The sequence below is a fragment of the Eubalaena glacialis genome, chromosome 4, assembly GCF_028564815.1.
Source record: "Eubalaena glacialis isolate mEubGla1 chromosome 4, mEubGla1.1.hap2.+ XY, whole genome shotgun sequence".
NCBI classification, from domain to species: domain Eukaryota; kingdom Metazoa; phylum Chordata; class Mammalia; order Artiodactyla; family Balaenidae; genus Eubalaena; species Eubalaena glacialis.
In genome coordinates, this window is record NC_083719.1 from 61,442,757 (window position 1) to 61,460,791 (window position 18,035).

Sequence of the window (18,035 nt, forward strand, 5' to 3'; positions counted from 1 at the left end):
TTTTCAAAATTCAAACTGCGCAGATCTTGTCCTTTTTTTTTTTCCCTTCTATGGCTCACTGGGGGTTTATCTTCATAAATATCAGAATGACTTCTAAACACCCACTGACTCAAAACTATTATAATAGACCAGCTCAGAAGCTTGAATTTTGCATCCCTAATGCTAGGGGGGAGAAAAACCTACTCTTTTGATATTAGTCACATTAAATGCCATTTAATTACTAGTGCAGTTGTTTCCAGATGTGACTTTATTTTGTTTCTGCAGGCAGTCTATGATTTTCATTAACTTCATCATTTAAACAACAACAACCACCAAAAAAAAACCCCGCAAAAGCTAGTGCTATACTTTATGCCAAGCAGGACAAAGTATTCTTTAATTAAACAAATATAGTGGTCATTGTAGTGAACAGAGTGCATTTAACATCTTTAAAATATTTGTGAATGACATTTCATGGCTCTTTCCCTCATCTAATCTTGCGTCAAGCACCAGGATCCCAAATTTCCCTTCTTTTTCTACATTTTTGTGACCTGGGCTGCCCAATAGTAGATCAGTGGTAGAGAGTTGTGCAAGAAGCCTTTGCTGATCTAATGCAATCCTTGGGAAAATCTGGATTGCTAATTAAAAACCACAGAGTGAATAAAAGTCTTGACCCAGAGGAATTCTCCTATCTGCAGCTCAGAGGGGCCTTCATTTTCATGCCAGCACACACACAGCATCACAATCCTGGGAGTTCAGTTAATTTCCTTCTGGTCATGCTTCCTCCTGGGCCAAGGGCTACGCTCCTGTGAGATGCATGGCCATCCCCCCCGCCCTCCCCCACAAAGGGCAAGGGCAGGTTATTCTAGTCTCTTTATCCAGCTTTGCATTTTCAAATCACTTCCAACAGGGCAGTGTAATAGAAGGGGCACCAGCTTGGGCATCAGGAGGCTTGGGTTCAGGCCTGATTATCTGTGCAGAGAGCAGGGTGACTGCAGTCAGCCCATCACGTCCCTGGGGGCTCCCACTTTCCTCATCTGTGAAAGGAGGGATTCATGTGGACCCACGTGATCGCAAGTTCCATCCACTTCCAATAACTTCCAAGGCTGTCTCTGCTGAAGCTTTTCTTTTTCCCCCAATTTATCGTGCGTTTAGCTATACAGATGTAAGCTCTTAGAAGGCAGGAATCAGATTTTATTCCCTTTCTCGACCCCTAGCTCCTAAAGACTGAACGTTGTAAAAGTCCAATAAACATTTGTTGAATGAATGGGACTGAAAAATCAAGATGATGAAGTAATACGTTTTATTAACGTTAGTAGTAGGAGTAGCAGGAGAAGCAGCAGCAAACTTTTTTTTTTTTGAACACATACTCTAAGCTAAGCATTGTGCTAAATCCTTTATATGGTTTGTCTCAACTAGTAGAAGGAGACAAGCTCATATTTTCTTTTTCCCTCTCTGGTGGACACTGCTAAATAGAATTCATTCACATATGGGTTCGTCCTTACCAGTAGAACCTCAGTGTTGCTTGAGGCAGCAATGTAAATGCTAGAACAATTACCTCTCCCAGAACTCTTGCTTCTTGCGGTAAACCCAAGTGGCCCAGTTCTGGTCAATGAAATGTAAGCAGAAATCTATAAGGTAGGGCTTCCAGGAAAGCTACTGTCTCCCAGATAAAAAGGGGAAGTGTCAGCTGGAATTTGCCTTCTGTCATTTCACCTTCTCTTTCTTCCTGCTTGGGACTTGGACTCGGTGCCTGTAGGCAGGTGGATCTTGTTACCACGTGAACAAAAGCCACAGGTAAAGGCTGGTGGAACAGGAAGTGACAGGGAGCCTGGACCCTGGGTGGCTTCCGTGAGTGGCTGTCTCAGCCCTTCACTGTACCTCCAGACTCCTGGCTGTATGAGAAAGCTACCTCTAACCAATACATTCTACCTTGCCTACATCCATCCATGATGATACTACAATGAGTGTTTTTGCAAACACAGAGCGTTTCTAACCTTTGTTTTTATAAGCTCTGGCCTACTCCTACCAAGAGCCATGTCACTTCTGCCTCATTGCCTGCTTCTTCATGACTTTCTATCTCTCTAGCTCAGCCTTCGACCATTTTTTTATTAACTGGGCAGAAGACCTTAATAGACATTTCTCCAAAGGCATACAGATGGCCAAAAAGCACATGAAAAGATGCTCAACATCACTAATTATTAGAGAAATGCAAATCAAAACTACAATGAGGTATCACCTCACACCAGTTAGGATGGCCATCATCAAAAAATCTACAAACAATAAGTGCTGGAGAGGGTGTGGAGAAAAGGGAACCCTCCTACACTGTTGGTGGGAATGCAAACTGGTACAGCCACTATGGAGAACAGTATGGGGTTTCCTTAAAAAACTAAAAATAGAACTACCCTATGACCCAGCAATCCCACTCTTAGGCATATACCCAGAGAAAACTGTAATTCTAAAAGATACACGCACCCCAATGTTCATTGCAACACTATTTTTTTTAAATTTATTTTAGGCTGCGTTGGGTCTTAGTTGCTGCGCGCGGGCTTTCTCTAGTTGCGGCGAGCGGGGGCTACTCTTTGTTGCGGTGCGTGGGCTTCTCATTGCGGTGGCTTCTCTTGTTGCAGAGCATGGGCTCTAGGCACGCGGGCTTCAGTAGTTGTGGCACGTGGGCTCAGTAGTTGTGGCTCGCAGGCTCTAGAGCGCAGGCTCAGTAGTTGTGGCGCATGGGCTTTGTTGCTCCACAGCATGTGGGATCTTCCCGGACCAGGGCTTGAACCCGCGTCCTCCGCATTGGCAGGCGGATTCTTAACCACTGCACCACCAGGGAAGCCCTGCAGCACTATTTACAATAGCCAAGACATGGAAGCAACCTAAATGTCCACTGACAGATGAATGGATAAAGATGATGTGGTATATATACACAATGGAATATTCCTCAGCCATGAAGAAGAATGAAATAATGCCATTTGCAGCAACATGGATGGACCTAGAGATTATCATACTAAGTGAAGTAAGTCAGAAAGAGAAAGACAAATATCATATGATATCACTTATATGTGGAATCTAAAAAAAAATGATACAAATGAACTTATTTACAAAACAGAAACAGACTCAGACACAGAAACAAACGTATGTTACCAAAGGGGAAATGTGGGGGGAGGGATAAATTAGGAGTTTGGGATTAACATATACACACTACTATATATAAAATACATAACAAACAAGGACTTACTGTATAGCACAGGGAACTCTACTCAATATTCTGTAATAACGTACATGGGAAAAGAATCTGAAAAAGAATGGATATATGTGTATAAATAAGTGAATCAGCTGTACACCTGAAACTAACACAACATTGTAAATTAACTATACTCCAATATAAAATAAAAATTAAATTAAAAAAGTTAACAGCCAATAAAAAAAAGGGAGGGGCACCTTACTCATCATCTAATCACATCTCTCATTTTGATAGAGGAGAAATGGAGACCCAGGAAATTTATAATTTTTTTAAAAAATTTAATTAATTAATTAATTTATATTTTTTTATTTTTGGCTGTGTTGGGTCTTCGTTTCTGTGCGAGGGCTTTCTCTAGTCGCAGCAAGCGGGGGCCACTCTTCATCGCGGTGTGCGGGCCTCTCGCTATCGCGGCCTCTCTTGTTGCGGAGCACAAGCTCCAGACGCGCAGGCTCAGTAGTTGTGGCTCGCGGGCCTAGTTGCTCCGCGGCATGTGGGATCTTTCCAGACCAGGGCTCGAACCCGTGTCCCTTGCATTGGCAGGCAGATTCTCAACCGCTGCGCCACCAGGGAAGCCCCCAGGAAATTTAAATGACTTGCTTACCAGGGTGACAGCACCCATCCTGGTACCAGAGGGAAGACAGTACCTACCAGCTGAAAATGATAAAGCCAAAAAGATGGAGACGGCCTGAGCCCTAAATCACATCACTGAGCTGCTGTTCTGAGCTCAGAACCGTCTACTCCCGGACTTCTAGTTGTGTGGGACTCTTGATCACCTTTATTGCTTCAATCAGTATTGGTCAGGTGTTCTGTTACTGGCAGCTGAACAATGCTATGTAATCCAGGGCTCTTCGGAAAACTCTCTGCGGTTTTTTCATTTTATTTCCTGCTTGAGATGACTTGGATAGTTGTGGTGTATTAAACAAAACCCAAACTGAAAGGTTTCTGTTTGTCCCTTCCTCTGGGCTCCAATAAGACCTTCTATGACTCCGATTCTGACACCAGTTTCTATGTGTGGGTTCCCCCGCACACACCACCAAGAAGTTCTCTGATACCAGCTGGGTGTCCTACAATTCAACTCAATTCTGTTACTATCTACCTGGAGGTAACATTATATCCCACAGGTTACGGGTTCAGTCTTATAAGACTGCCCCCACCCCAGAACTTCAGAGGTCAACTGCAAGCCCAGGTTATTACCAATCGACTGTAGATTGGAGGTTCCAATAACCCCTTCCTTGGGTTTGATTAATTTGCTACAGTGGCTCACAAAACTAAGAGAAATATTTTACTTACCACATTACTGGTTTATTGTAAAAATATCTAACTCAAGAACAGCCAGATGGAAGAGATGCATAGGGCAAGGTATGGGAAAAGTGCTCGGAGCTTCCATGCCTTCTCCCCAACTTCCAAGAACTCACCAACCTGGAAACTCTCAGAACGCTCTCCTATTGAGTTTTTATGGAGGCTTCCTTACACAGGCATCATTGATTAAATCATTCAGCCCCTCTCACCACCCTGGAAGTCAGGGGGTGGGACTAAATTTCCAACCCTCCAATCACACAGTTGGCTCCCCTGGCAACCAGCCCCATCCGTCTGTGCTTTCCAAAAATCACTGCAGTAACACAAACTTAGGTGTGATTGAAAGGGGCTTGTTATGAATATTATCGCCCTTATCACTTAGGAAATTTCAAGGGTTTCAGGAGCTCTGTGCCAGAAACAGGAGGAAGACCAAACAAATCTTTTTCTTTCTTCCTCCCCTCCTTTCTTCCTCCCTCCCTTCTTTTTCTTTCTTTCTTTTTTTGCTTTTTCTTTCTTTCTCTTTCTCTCTCTCCTTCTCTCTTTCTTTCTTTCCCTCCCTCCCTCCCTCCCTTCTCTCTCTCTCCCTTCCCTCCTACCTTTCTTTTTTTGGTAGAACAATGATTGTTTTTTTTCCCTTCCAGTTTTATTGAGATATAACTGACACATAACACTGTATATGTTTATGATATACAGCATGAGATTTACATACTTCATGAAGTGACCATCACACTAAATCCAGTAAATATCCATCATCTCATACAAGTACAAAATTAAAGAAATAGAAAAATCTTTTTTTCTTGTGATGTGAACTCTTAGGATATACTCTCAACTTTCATATATGACATACAGCAATGTTAGTTATATTAATGATGTTGTACATTACATCACCAGCACTCATTTATCTTATAAACTAGAAGCTTGTACCTTTGACTGTCCTTATCCAATTCTCCCTTCCCCCACCCCTACCTCCCACCCTCCTTTATCTCTGGTAACCACAAATCTGATCTTTTTTTCTATGACTTTGTTTTTGAATATGTATTTCTTATTATAAATCTCAATATCACATGGATCTTTATAACAGCACTTGGCCCCCTACACTGTAAGGATTAGTCATCGGATCATGAGCTTCTCAACTTTGCGTTCCCAGAGCCTAGCATGGTGCCTGGCACCCAGCGGGTGCTGAGTGCATAGTTGTGTCATGAACGGATGAAGAATAGGTTCTAATTCTGTGCCCGTGTTACAAATCAGAGTGCGGCTACTGCTCTTATTTTGTCTAGAGGCCCAGCTATTTCCTCTCCGCACAGTTTGGTAAATTCCCTATTTATAAACAATGCAATACTTTCATTTTCAATGTAGCCTTTCCCCTGACAGGAGCATGCAGCTTTGGCTCTAAATCATAATTTTCCCACCACCCCTGGGATGTCCACATCTCTGTCTTTGGTGAAAGTGGATGTGAAAGGTGGATATTCAGAAGAGAGCAACCCCTAACTGGAATTAACCTGCACACTAAACTATGTTCTGCCAAGGGTCTGGAGGGATGGGAGGGTGGAGGAATCGGGGCAGTAGTGTCAGCTGCCTTGCAAGGCTGAGCTAAGTCTCTGGAAAGTAGGCCACAGACATCCCAAGGCCAACCCAAGGCTGAGTGACCACGTCTAGGATACTCACACCTTAAATCTTTAAAAAGGAGGCCACCCATGAGAGCACCTAGCGAGGCCCTGCTTTACATCTCCTCGGGGCTTTCTGATGGGGAAGGGAGGCTGTGGGGCTGACAGCCACATCCCTCAGTGGAGAGGAGAAGATGCCAGCTGTGCTCTTCTCACTGGAATCTGCCCAGCTGGGGGCGCTGTCAGCAGCCTGCTGGGAGATCTGCACGCTTGGGAAGTCCGGGGAGGAGAAGCTGGTTTGCTTCTTATGACTCAGTCTCTACAGAACAACAAGATCTTTAAACAATACTAATTAAAACATGTCACTCCCTGGGTTAAAATCTTGGTGGACTCTCGTTAGAATAAAACCGTAATTTCTTTCCTTAGCTTACAAAGCCCCACAAATTCTTCTACTACTTTCCTCATGACTCACTTGGCTCCTGCCCCACTAGTTCTTTTCTTAGAATACACCTAGCACCTTTTTGTCTTGGGTTTCACGCTAGTTGTTCCTTTTTGCTTGGAATATGATTTTCTGATACAGAGCTCAGCTCAAATGTCACCTCTCAGGAAGCCCTCCCTGATCACCCAATTGTTCTCTAGCGCATCATTTTAATGTTAATTCTATGCACAGAACACATTCCTGCTATTTTCTTGTTTACTTATTGTCGGTATCCATGAGTTGTATGCTCCTCAAGAGCAGGGATCTTTGTCTTGCTCACCATGGCATCCTAGCTTCAAAATAGTGCCTAATAGTACAGGCTCAGGAAATGCTTGTTGCATAAGTTTAATTCTTTAATCTATTCAAGCTGTATTTTGTTGTGTGGAATGAGATAGAAATCAATTTTTATTTTTCTCATACTTTCCTAATTCCATTTATATATTATCCATCCTTTTACCACTAACTCGAGATGCCACCTCTATCAGGTACTTATGTATTGATACACATACTTAGGGTGGGTTTGGGTTTTCTAGTCTATTCTACTGACAGTTTAATGTTGTGCTGGTTTCACTGTTTTAAATGCAGTAATTTTAAGTTTCAATATCCAACTGCACTACCTGCTACACTTATCCCCTCTACCCCTTGGCAATTCTCAATTTTCAAGATTTTCTTGTATAGTCTCACCATTTATTTTTCTCTATTTTGATAATTGTGACATTACATTTATATATTAATTTGTGGAGAATTGCCATCTTTAAAATGTTCTCACCAACAGCGTATTAGATTTTCTATTTCCCTATACTCTTACTGCAGAGTATCAATTAAAAATTCTGTTAATCTATTAGTTTCACCAATTTTTTTTCTTTTTATATTAAAATTTTTGACTCTGTTGAAATTTACTTTGGTGTGAGAGGTGAAATAGAAATCCAGCTTTATTTTTCCTTCAAATGATTAGCTGGTTATCCCAATATGATTTATTGAATAATCTATCTTTCTGATAAGTCTGAAATATCCCTTATCATATACTAAATTTATATATATATATATTTGGGTTTGCTTCTGGACTCTATTCTCTTTGATTTTCTATTTTTTACCATACATTTAATTATCACAACTTGATATATTTTAATATTGAGCAGAGCTAGTTTCCCCTCATTATTATTTTTTCATATCCCCCTCCCAGATATTCTTTCCTGTTAAAATTTTTTTAATTGCATTTTAGAATCATTTCCTAACATTACCCTCCTCTCTCCAAACCATGTTGTATTTTATTTCATTGAATTTACAGATGGACATAGGGAGAAACCCCATTTTGACAATATCAACTTTCCATATGTAGTACAAGTCATTTTTTAAAATGTCATCTTCTATGACTCTTCTTAGGGATTTATTTTTCCATTATGTTTGGTTATTGCTGGCATATAGAAAAGCTTTTGGGTTCTATGTATTCATTTTTTAAGACTGCTGTAACAAGGTACCACAAACTAAGTGCCTTAAAACAACAGAATTTATTATCTCATAGTTCTGGAGGCTAGAAGTCTGAATCAAGGTGTTGGTAGACCCATACTCTCTCCAGGAATCTAAGGGAGAATCTATTCCATGCCTTTCTCATATCTTCTGGTGCCACCTTGCTATTCCTTGGCTTGCAGCTGCATAACTCCAGCCTCTGCCTATGTTGTCATGTGGCCTTCTCGCTGTTTCTTCAAGTTGTCTTATTAGCACATCGGTCATACTAGATTAAGGGCCTACCCTACTCACTAGTGTGACCTCATCTTAACTGATGAAATCTGCAAGGACCCTATTTCCAAATAAGGTCATATTCTGAGGTACCGGGGGTTAGGATTTCAGCTTATCTTTTTGGAGCACATAATTCAACCCATTACAGTTTTATATATTCATTTTGCAGCTACCCACTTTAATTTCCTCAATGCTTCTAATTATTTTACAGATCACGTCCTTGTGTTTTCCTGGTATCAATACATATCTTATCAACTGCATATCATGTAAATAATGCCTCTTTTCCAATTTATTTATTTCATCCTTTTATCTAAGCTCCTTGGCTAGTAGTTTATCATACCTAGTCAATAGGTATTCATCTTTAAAAAACCCCCATTCATTCGCACTTATTCTTTCGTGAACTCTGTGTTTTCATCCTTTATCTTTTGTACTAGGAATTTTTTCTTATTAATTTGAAAAGTCTTTTTGAGCATTAAAAATATTAACCTTTGGTGACATATATTGCCCCCAAGACTTTGAAAGCACCTTGTCACCTATCCAACAGTCAACAGAAAGCACAAAAAATATAAGAAGGGTGTAGATCTACTGTAACATAAATTAATCATAGCTTTCTGTGCAACAGTCTAATATATGAACAAATACCTCTCATAAGAGCAATAAGACTAATAGTGAAGTGCAATGTAGAAGCACTCTTGAAAATTTCAAGTACTCTAATACTTAAAACTTGTTTCATACTGCACCATTTCTAAACCATTCAATTTCTTTCCAGCTAAAGCACTCAAACAAGTCTCAAGGACTAAATTATCTGATTAACCCTTTAATGTCAAATGCTTCACAGCTCTTGCTCACATACTATCAAGTTTACACTGACATTTAAAGGCCCTAACTCACCATCAAGGAAAGGATTAATCTGTCCTTGGTTTATTTAAATGACCAAATAATAAGATTAAAGTGATAACCAGCTGTAGGATATGTCCTTATTAAATTTGATAGGATTTTTAAAAAGCCAAGTAATGTAATGAAGTTTGCAAAGTAATTTAGATTAACCAGGTTTGACTGCTCAATTTGGAAGTGATTCAGTGCACAGGTATAGGCATAGAGACAATTTTTAAATATTAGGATTTGATTGTTCCTCACCAGAAATTCAAGAAAAGTGAAATGAACACTTCAATATATTGCTATAACCAGCTTTCATTACTCATAAACATGTGCTTATCACTTTTTTTTTTTAATCCTCCCAAGTAGCTGTTTACATGACTTATCCAGATGGTACAAAATAGGATAAAGGAAGGACAATCTAGTTGTTGAGATGTTAATACTCATCCAAAATGTAAATGTCCCAAAAACCCAGCCAGAAAGCTCCAGGACTTTGGGGGAGTACTTTGATTTACTAGGACTGAATCCCTATTAGACATGCCCAAGTGAAAATGCTGAAACTTGGGAATCCTCTCAATGGCATTAAAATCAGCCTGGATGTGGTCACTTTACTCATTCCATATGTTATGTCTGTTTATCCTATGTACATTCTTACTTACTTAGAAATGATGTGACCTTTGCTATACAGAAAAACACAGAAAAATTAGGTTTACTATTTGATTCTGCCACTTGTCTTTGTTTTGCCTGTCTAATCTATGGATGCCATTGTATTGGTCTGTGCAAGGACTAAGGGCACCTAACAAATGTTAAATGATTACACGTTACCATGACACTTCATGCCTGCAATGTGTGTAAATTTGCACACATTCACTGAGACAACTGCTCTGAGACCTAAGAAGTTGATAGCTATATATCAAAGAAGTTTATATGTATCTATATGGTATACATATCTATAATAAAATGAGTTTATATATGAGAATTTTATATAAATTTTATAAATATTACTTTAATTATTATATTAAGGTAGTGTTTTTCACAACCCAATAGCAGGTGGTCATGATCAGATGAAAGAGAATAGAAAATATCTGAGGAATTGTACATATTAAGGATGCTTATTATTTTATGTATATATGGACCCCCATATATATATGCACTGGGTCACAATCAAAAATGTGTTTCTTATCGTGCTTTGTGGTCCAGTTTGAAAAGCATTGTATTAAATGTATTTTGTTTGTGATGAGATGGAATCCTTCACAGCATTCTTTGTCTCACTCTAGAAGTTAGACATGTTTTTGCTTTTCACTTATTCTACAAATGTTTATTGAGCAACTGCTGTATGTTAATGGGGGTCAGGTATTGGTACAGGGAGAAAAAGGGCAACATTACTTTAGGGAATTTCTACTTATTGTTACACAATGTAAGGTTCTAAATAAAAGCTTAAAAACAAATTAATGTTACATTGATTAGAACTGTTCTTAATGTGCCTCTTGACCACAAAAACAAGCAGAATGTGTCAAAATTCTCAGTAATAAGCCTTCCCAGAATGTTAAGCTTCTTGCTGCTTCTCATCAATACCTGGAGAGAGCCAGTATAAAATCTATAGTAGTTGAGATAGGAATTCTCTAACGATATATTTCTTTTCATCTACCTTGTTGATTTCTTCTTTCTTAGGCTTTTTGGCCAATTTTTTCAGTAACCAAGATCTGGGTCGTGGCTGCAAAACTTACCCTTCAGTATTACTTTTCTCAGGAGGGAGATATGTTCTCTTCAAGTTTTAACTGATAAGGAAACCATTTGCTATGAATATATATGATATTTGTGTATTTGGCAGAAGGATGAAATGATATTTTACATTAAAATAATAAAATATTTAAAAACTCAATATGCCAAAAACAAAAAAATAAGCCCCAAACCAGAAAAGGCCCACCTGTTCTGTTCTTAATACCAACCACAAAATAATCTAAATCTGAAGAGTTCAATTCTCCTGGTACTCAAATCTCTAATAGTGAACCTTAGAATAAAATTTTACATTGTAATTATAATTTTTATTTCCTCACTTGTCCCCTCTTCTACCTCAAATACTTTAAAAATTGCATGTAATATGTTTTTTTTTTTAACATCTTTATTGGAGTATAATTGCTTTACAATGGTGTGTTAGTTTCTGCTCTATAACAAACTGAATCAGCTATACATATACATATATCCCCATATCTCCTCCCTCTTGCGTCTCCCCCTCCCACCCTCTCTATCCCTGTAATACGTTTTTAAATGATGACATTTCAATTTAGAAATGCTTCAGATACGTTATTCTCTGATGAAGTAATTTTCTGAATGTGTAAAAGTTTTATTTTATAAATGATACATTCTGTGCTTTAAAACAGAGTAGCCTTCAGAAATAACATTAGGAAAGAATAGTATTATTTTTCTCTTTGATCTTTTTGACAGATTCAAGAAATGTTATAGTTTCTAGTGATCATTTGCAATTTCCAAAATCAGACCCACCATACTACAAGTATGTATTTTATAGCAGCAAAAATTCAAGTTCTCTTATTTTTTCAATTATGAGCTTTAAAGTTTAAATGTTATTATTACTAGTTTGCTTCATTAGATCATGGCTCATGTTAGGTTGGTGACATAAGGCTCATATACATTTTCTAAAAATATAAGAAAACTAAAGTTGTCATTTATTTTTGGGAAATAAACTCAAATGATTAGGTTATGGATTTACAGTAGTACTGGGAAAAAGCTTTGTGATGCAACAATACCCTTTTCTTGTCAATCAAGACAATCCAGGTTTGGCTATGGCCAGCGCATGCTATAGCTGACTTGTATCTTCCCAGCTCTGTTTGGCTGATGTCAGGTTAGTCGCTTGAAATCAGTCACAGTGGGAGTATTTACACTACAGAAATCAGCAAAAGCTACAAACCAGAGGTTCCCTTCCCATTTTGAAAAGCCATTAAACATTTCCCAGCACACCACTGGCAACAGCCATTATTCCTTTAAAATACAATTCAATTCTTTATTGTTCATAAGAAGCTTATTCTTGAAGATCTAAATGGTTGGTGTTTTCTGTATAAATCTGACTTTCTGGAAGAAGATTTATATGTTTCTCATTAGTTCACAGTGATGGAAATGTTGGACTTTCACTGTGAAGAAATAAATATGTAAGGCTGTATCCACAGAGAGGTTCTTACTTTCTTACCTGGGAGTTGTATCCTACTCAGAATAAAATATTCAAAATTTGGATTTTTATCTTAAAAAAAAAAAAAAGGTAACCTATTTTAAACTTAATCCATGCTTAAGCAGCAAAATATCTAGACTTTAAATAGGACCTAACAGATTTTAATTCTCTGTCAAAAATGGCTATGACTTAATGATAAAAGGTTAATTAAAATATGCTGTAAAGTATGAAAGAAGCAATTTTATTAGATGAACTCATTTATTTGACACATTAAATCAGGCAAAGAAAAACATATGCACTGCATAAAAAGAATCACATTCTCATACTACTTGAAAACATAGCAGTGGTCAAAAATAATGAATTGTGGAATGGATCTCAGGACTTAATGCAAAAAAACACCCTGTATAGAAAACCTTCAGGCTTCTAACTTCACTGAATCCAGTACTAAACGTGCCTCCTTATATTCCTCAGCTTCTTCCAAGTCTTTTTCACTCTCCTGAAATTAAATATAATAAAAATTAGGTTTATCCTTCTCGAACTTCAGTACTTTAATTACTCAGATATTACAAACCATCAACATAAGCAGCTCAAAAATTAAAACAAAAAGGATCCCAAGCCTCACCTAAATATAGTATAATTGCACAGATTTCTGAAGAACAATTCTGTTCTTTCATTACAGGTAAGGGAAGAAATAACAGGTTTGGTTTTGTTTCATTGTATATACTCATACAATAAGTGAAAAACATGGTCATCTAAAGCTACTGGCATTAAGTAATTAAATTAAAACCTCAGAAAAAATTGTAAAACATTGTATTCTCACTTTGTCAACACATCACCATACAAATGGAGTTATTATTAGTAATGCACTAAAAGTAAAAAATTATTTACTAGTGTGTTACATATATGATGACATTCAGACCAAAATAATCCTCCAACTACTCACAATGACAAAGAAGGCTACTGGTGTCACACCAGAGTTATGTACAATCTTTGAATCAGAAAAGTGAACTGTCTGCTTGGTATTGAGTATTATATACGCTACTACAAGGAAACAGCCTGACAGCTTTCATTTTCTGATTAAAGACAATTAAAGATTGAGTCTTTCCTTGGTATTTTACACAGAAAACTTTTACTAACATATTGTAACAGTAACAGAGAAATGAAATAATATCATCTAAGTTACTGTGCATAGCAAATTTTGATTTTTTAATAAATAAATAAAGCAATAGCAATTCAAGTCAAGGCAATAAAAGATGGATATATACAAACAGTTACAGGGCAGAGGGAATAAAGTGTGTGTATGTATTTAATATGAAACTTTAAAGCAAAAAAGACTGAGGATTTGCTTAATTCAGACTACAAGTAAGAATTTCTTAAACTTCTGTATTACACCTAAACTATGTCTTTGTTCTCTGTCAGAAAATATAAGCTCTTCGAGGGTACAGACGTTGCTGAATATATCCTCACACACAAATGTATCATCCAAAGACAATATTATTTTTTTCAAGCAGTTTCTATTACTTTCTCAGCTACTACATTCATGAGAGAAAAAAACATTTCAATTTTCAGGAAATACAAATGATGCTTTTGTTTTGGGTAATATTTTAATAGAGTAATTATTTCCTGCTTTCATCTATCTTTTATTTCATCTGTCTTTTAACCATAGCTTCATTTTTGGCTTTAAAGAGAGTTTTCCTGCCTTTAAAAGGTTCCTATAGATAAATACGAGTTCTGTGTCAAAAGTAAAGTAAAATGTAAGTATTTCTCTCTTTTTCTACAGATTTAGTCCTAATATTATTTTGGTGGGAAAACAAATCTCATTCTCTTTCCAAGAATACATACACATGATCATACTGAAAAAGCCTCACACTATTTTTGTTATATAGGGAACAACTATGAATCAGGAGACAGCTATGTAGCTGGTAATTAATATTAGCTCAAGAACTAGAAACATAAAATGAGGTTAATAAAGGAAATGATAGAATTCATCAAATTATCATCAAACAGCAATAATAATCGGCTGGTATATAGTGTTATGCTTTTACCTCTATTAAGAAATAAAAAAGAAGATGACTTTGCATTTTTCTTAGAACCCTTTTTAAAATGATTCTGCCACTGTATCACAAGACATTTATACCAGCAAGTATGATAAGAGTGTTATACAGCTCCAAGTTAATATGAGAGGACTGCCTAAATATTACTGTACAGGGTTTTCTTTACTCTCTCAAATCGATTTATGTTTGAATTGGAAAGAATTCCAAATCCTTTTTAAAACAGCCCAAATTCATTTGAAACATTTGGATCTTTTAAAATTTCAAACAGACTACTCACCTTTAATGTGTCAAAAAAGATCTTTATGTGTGAAAACCAAATCATTCAAGATATTGCTGGACAGTATTAGTACTATGAATACCTACCATGATAACTCAAATGTATTTAATTAACTAAGTTTAAATAAATAAACATGTTAGACACAGTACTTTTACTGGAGGTATAACTTAAAACACCACTTAAACTCCATTAATTATTTAAAAATAAACTGGTACACTGAGCAAGTAAACAAAATGTCACCAACTAGCTTTCAGTGTTAAACATTTAAAATTTTGGCCTTTCGTGTATTAGATTGAAAAAAAATTGAAACATAAGATGGATAAATATTACTTACTAATAACTGCAGAAGATCAGTATATGCAGCTTCCAACCTGCGCTGGCAATCTGGGATCATCATCCGGGACTCTTGCAGGATCTCTGCCTATAATGAGAATCTCTGTGAGACATGCAGAAATGGTAGAACTTACGCATTTAGCTCATACCTCTGAAAATATATAAAATTATTTGGAAGAATCAGAAAAAAATTACTGTTATGTTAAACTGTTCAATATTTTAATTTTAATTGTGCTTATTATAAGTTAGAAAGAATGACTATCATAATGTAAAATATACAAAGTACAAGTTTTACATCTAAACCTTTTTGGTAATCACCTTCTCATACTAAGCAAAAAGTAACTCGAAAAGCTTTTCATAGAGCATTTATTTAAAAAGGCTATTTAAAATAAACTATTTCTCCTGCTGTCACAAAGCACCTTTATCCAAAATGGGATCAGCTGGTTATATAAATATCTCCTGCATCTTTTGAGTAATAAAGAAAAACAGTGTTCAGATAATATCACACGGAGATAATTACTGCATGAAAAAAGTTATTGAGTTATTGATCACATCGTGCGCACACTGCAGGAGGTTCTCACTGAAAGAAAGAGGTAAAGAAAAATGAAAAGCAAAGACCAGCAGGCTCATATTTTTGATGCTTATCATGCATAAAAAGTTATTACTTATCCTTGTGCTTCATTTTAGCAGAGAGATTATTCTCCCCATGCAGTTTGATCCAAATTACCAACCTGGCACCCCTCTGAATGTGAACTTCTACTTCTGTCTATTCCTCCTGAAGACAGACACTACAGAATTAAAAACAGGAATCTTTATTTTGGAGGATATTTCTAGACTTAAAAATCCATCGTTTGAAGAAGGACTGTAACATATCAAATCATAGAAAAAGAAAAAAAATTAAAGAGATGACTGGGAAACCCTATCAATAAGAGGGTAAATACATTAGTGTCAGATGTCGGACCTCAAATAAGTCTTTTTCCTAAGGAAGTAGGAAGCTTTATTTCCTTAAACTAGTCTCAGAAAGAGACACAGTGATCACTAAAACATTTATTTCCAAAAAGTAATGTTTGGTCAAATACCTTTGGTTAAATGAGTGCAAAATCTAAACTTTAACCTAGAAGCTTTATTACCTAGCTCACATAAAAACAAAAGACATAATTTAATGGTAATCATACTACATTCTAATAGAAACTTTAATAAATCCCATTACCTCTTCCTTTTCCCAAAAGTTTTGTCATAGTTCACAATGTAAATAAAAATCAAAATTATAATATACAAGGATGCTCTCTATCCACATCTCTTTTCTCAGGTGAAATCTACTGCTGAACTTTTGTAATTCTTTTACTAATAAGGCACATGTTGAAAATTTCAAACACAGGATCATGACTTTATTTTACAGCTATTCATACTATGCCTAAATATTCAATCACTGCCACTAATTTATTTTTGTGTAACTGGTTAGTTTGAATACATGTGAAAAATCAGTGACAGGGATGTTTCATTGGGTAAGCGATTCATATTTCCTCCCCTATGGACTCCACTTGAAAATAGCTTATAGGAATTAAACAAGATGAAATGAATATAAAGAATTTGGTCAAACACATGATAAGCCAAAATGTACACTTGTAAAATTTGTTTGGCAAGCTTTAGTGTTGTCACTGAAATGAACTTTAAACAATGCTGTCCAAAATAATTTCTAGTCATTATTGTTCTATCCATTATTATAGAGCAAAACTCCTCAATTAGTCTATCAAAACAGGACTCTGACTTAAGTAGGGCCAAAGCTCAGTCTGTCCCATACACCAGCCTCATTTCATACAATAAGCTTACTATATATTTGCAAGATGCCAGGTATAGGGGATATAAAGACGAAAAAGAGAAGGTCTCATCCTCCAATCCATATGGGAGAATAAACATGAAAATAAACACTTAACGCTGCTTCAAGAAGATCACGCCTCAGGGAGCCAAAGGCATACAGTACAGTGGTAACTATGATTTGGAATTCGTAAACCACATCTTAATCAAGGCCATAAATCATATACTTTACCTTCCTATAATGAATTACAACTGTCAGGAATAATTTAAAAAGACAGTATATAAGGTGTGATTATACAGTAAAGACACCCTTCAAAATACCTGAATAAACTAAAAAAGTATTATCATTCAAAGTGTTCCCCTTGGGAAGGAGTCATTCGAATGAATGGGGCCTCTGTTTAAAATATGTGGATAAACTGTCAGTTCATTCTAGTGCTTACTATGACAGGACTGAAGTTAAGTAAGAATCTTGGCACAGATATGCAGGTACAAGGAACTCAGGAGAACACAACAGGATGCAGTCCTACTGATATCTTACTGTTTTTAAAACAAGTTATGATTTTTTGGGGGCAAGTTATTCAGGTAAAGCTGACATTGGGGGAGGCTTAGCAAGGCTCATTATAGCAATGAATAAACTACTGACCTAAAATATGATTAATTTTTTTTATAATCAAAACATATATACATTGGAAAGGAAAAGCCTTGTTGGCAGATCTTTATTTTTTAAGAAAGAAGAGTGTGTGAAATAATCTAGCCGATGTCAAGTCCTTTCGGTACTGATCAACTGGGATAAGGTTTCTAGCTTCTTTAGTGATCCGGATCATTCACCCAGGCCTGGCTATACCTATAATAATCTATAGACACTCTAATATTAGATACTGGCTGCTTCTGGAACCAATGGTAACTGCATTAGTTTGTCAAACTGAGATCTAGAGTAGTTCAGAGATTACTGGAACAATGGTTAAGTCTTTCCTTTTACATGGTAGCAAAATGGTAATGTGATAATAAACAAGTTAAGAAATCCATTTGATGAAAGAAAGAAAGAAAACAGTAACTATGTGAGGTGATGGATATGTTAAGAGCTTGAACGTGGTGAATATTTATTTCACAATGTATATGTATATCAAACCATCAAGCTACATACCTTAAATATATACAATTTTA

General features: G+C 36.5%; 1 protein-coding gene across 1 annotated transcript in view; it reads right to left on the bottom strand.

Annotated features, from left to right (window-relative positions):
* Positions 1-12,631: 12,631 nt before the first annotated feature.
* Positions 12,632-18,035, bottom strand: part of TBCA (tubulin folding cofactor A) — a 99,937-nt gene continuing 94,533 nt past the window's right edge. Inside the window, exons 3-4 of the mRNA XM_061187933.1 lie at positions 15,058-15,144; positions 12,632-12,888 (exon numbers count right to left, since the gene is read on the bottom strand). Coding sequence (XP_061043916.1) covers positions 12,808-12,888; positions 15,058-15,144 — 168 coding nt within the window. The 3' untranslated portion in view covers positions 12,632-12,807. The remainder of the gene's footprint in view (positions 12,889-15,057; positions 15,145-18,035) is intronic.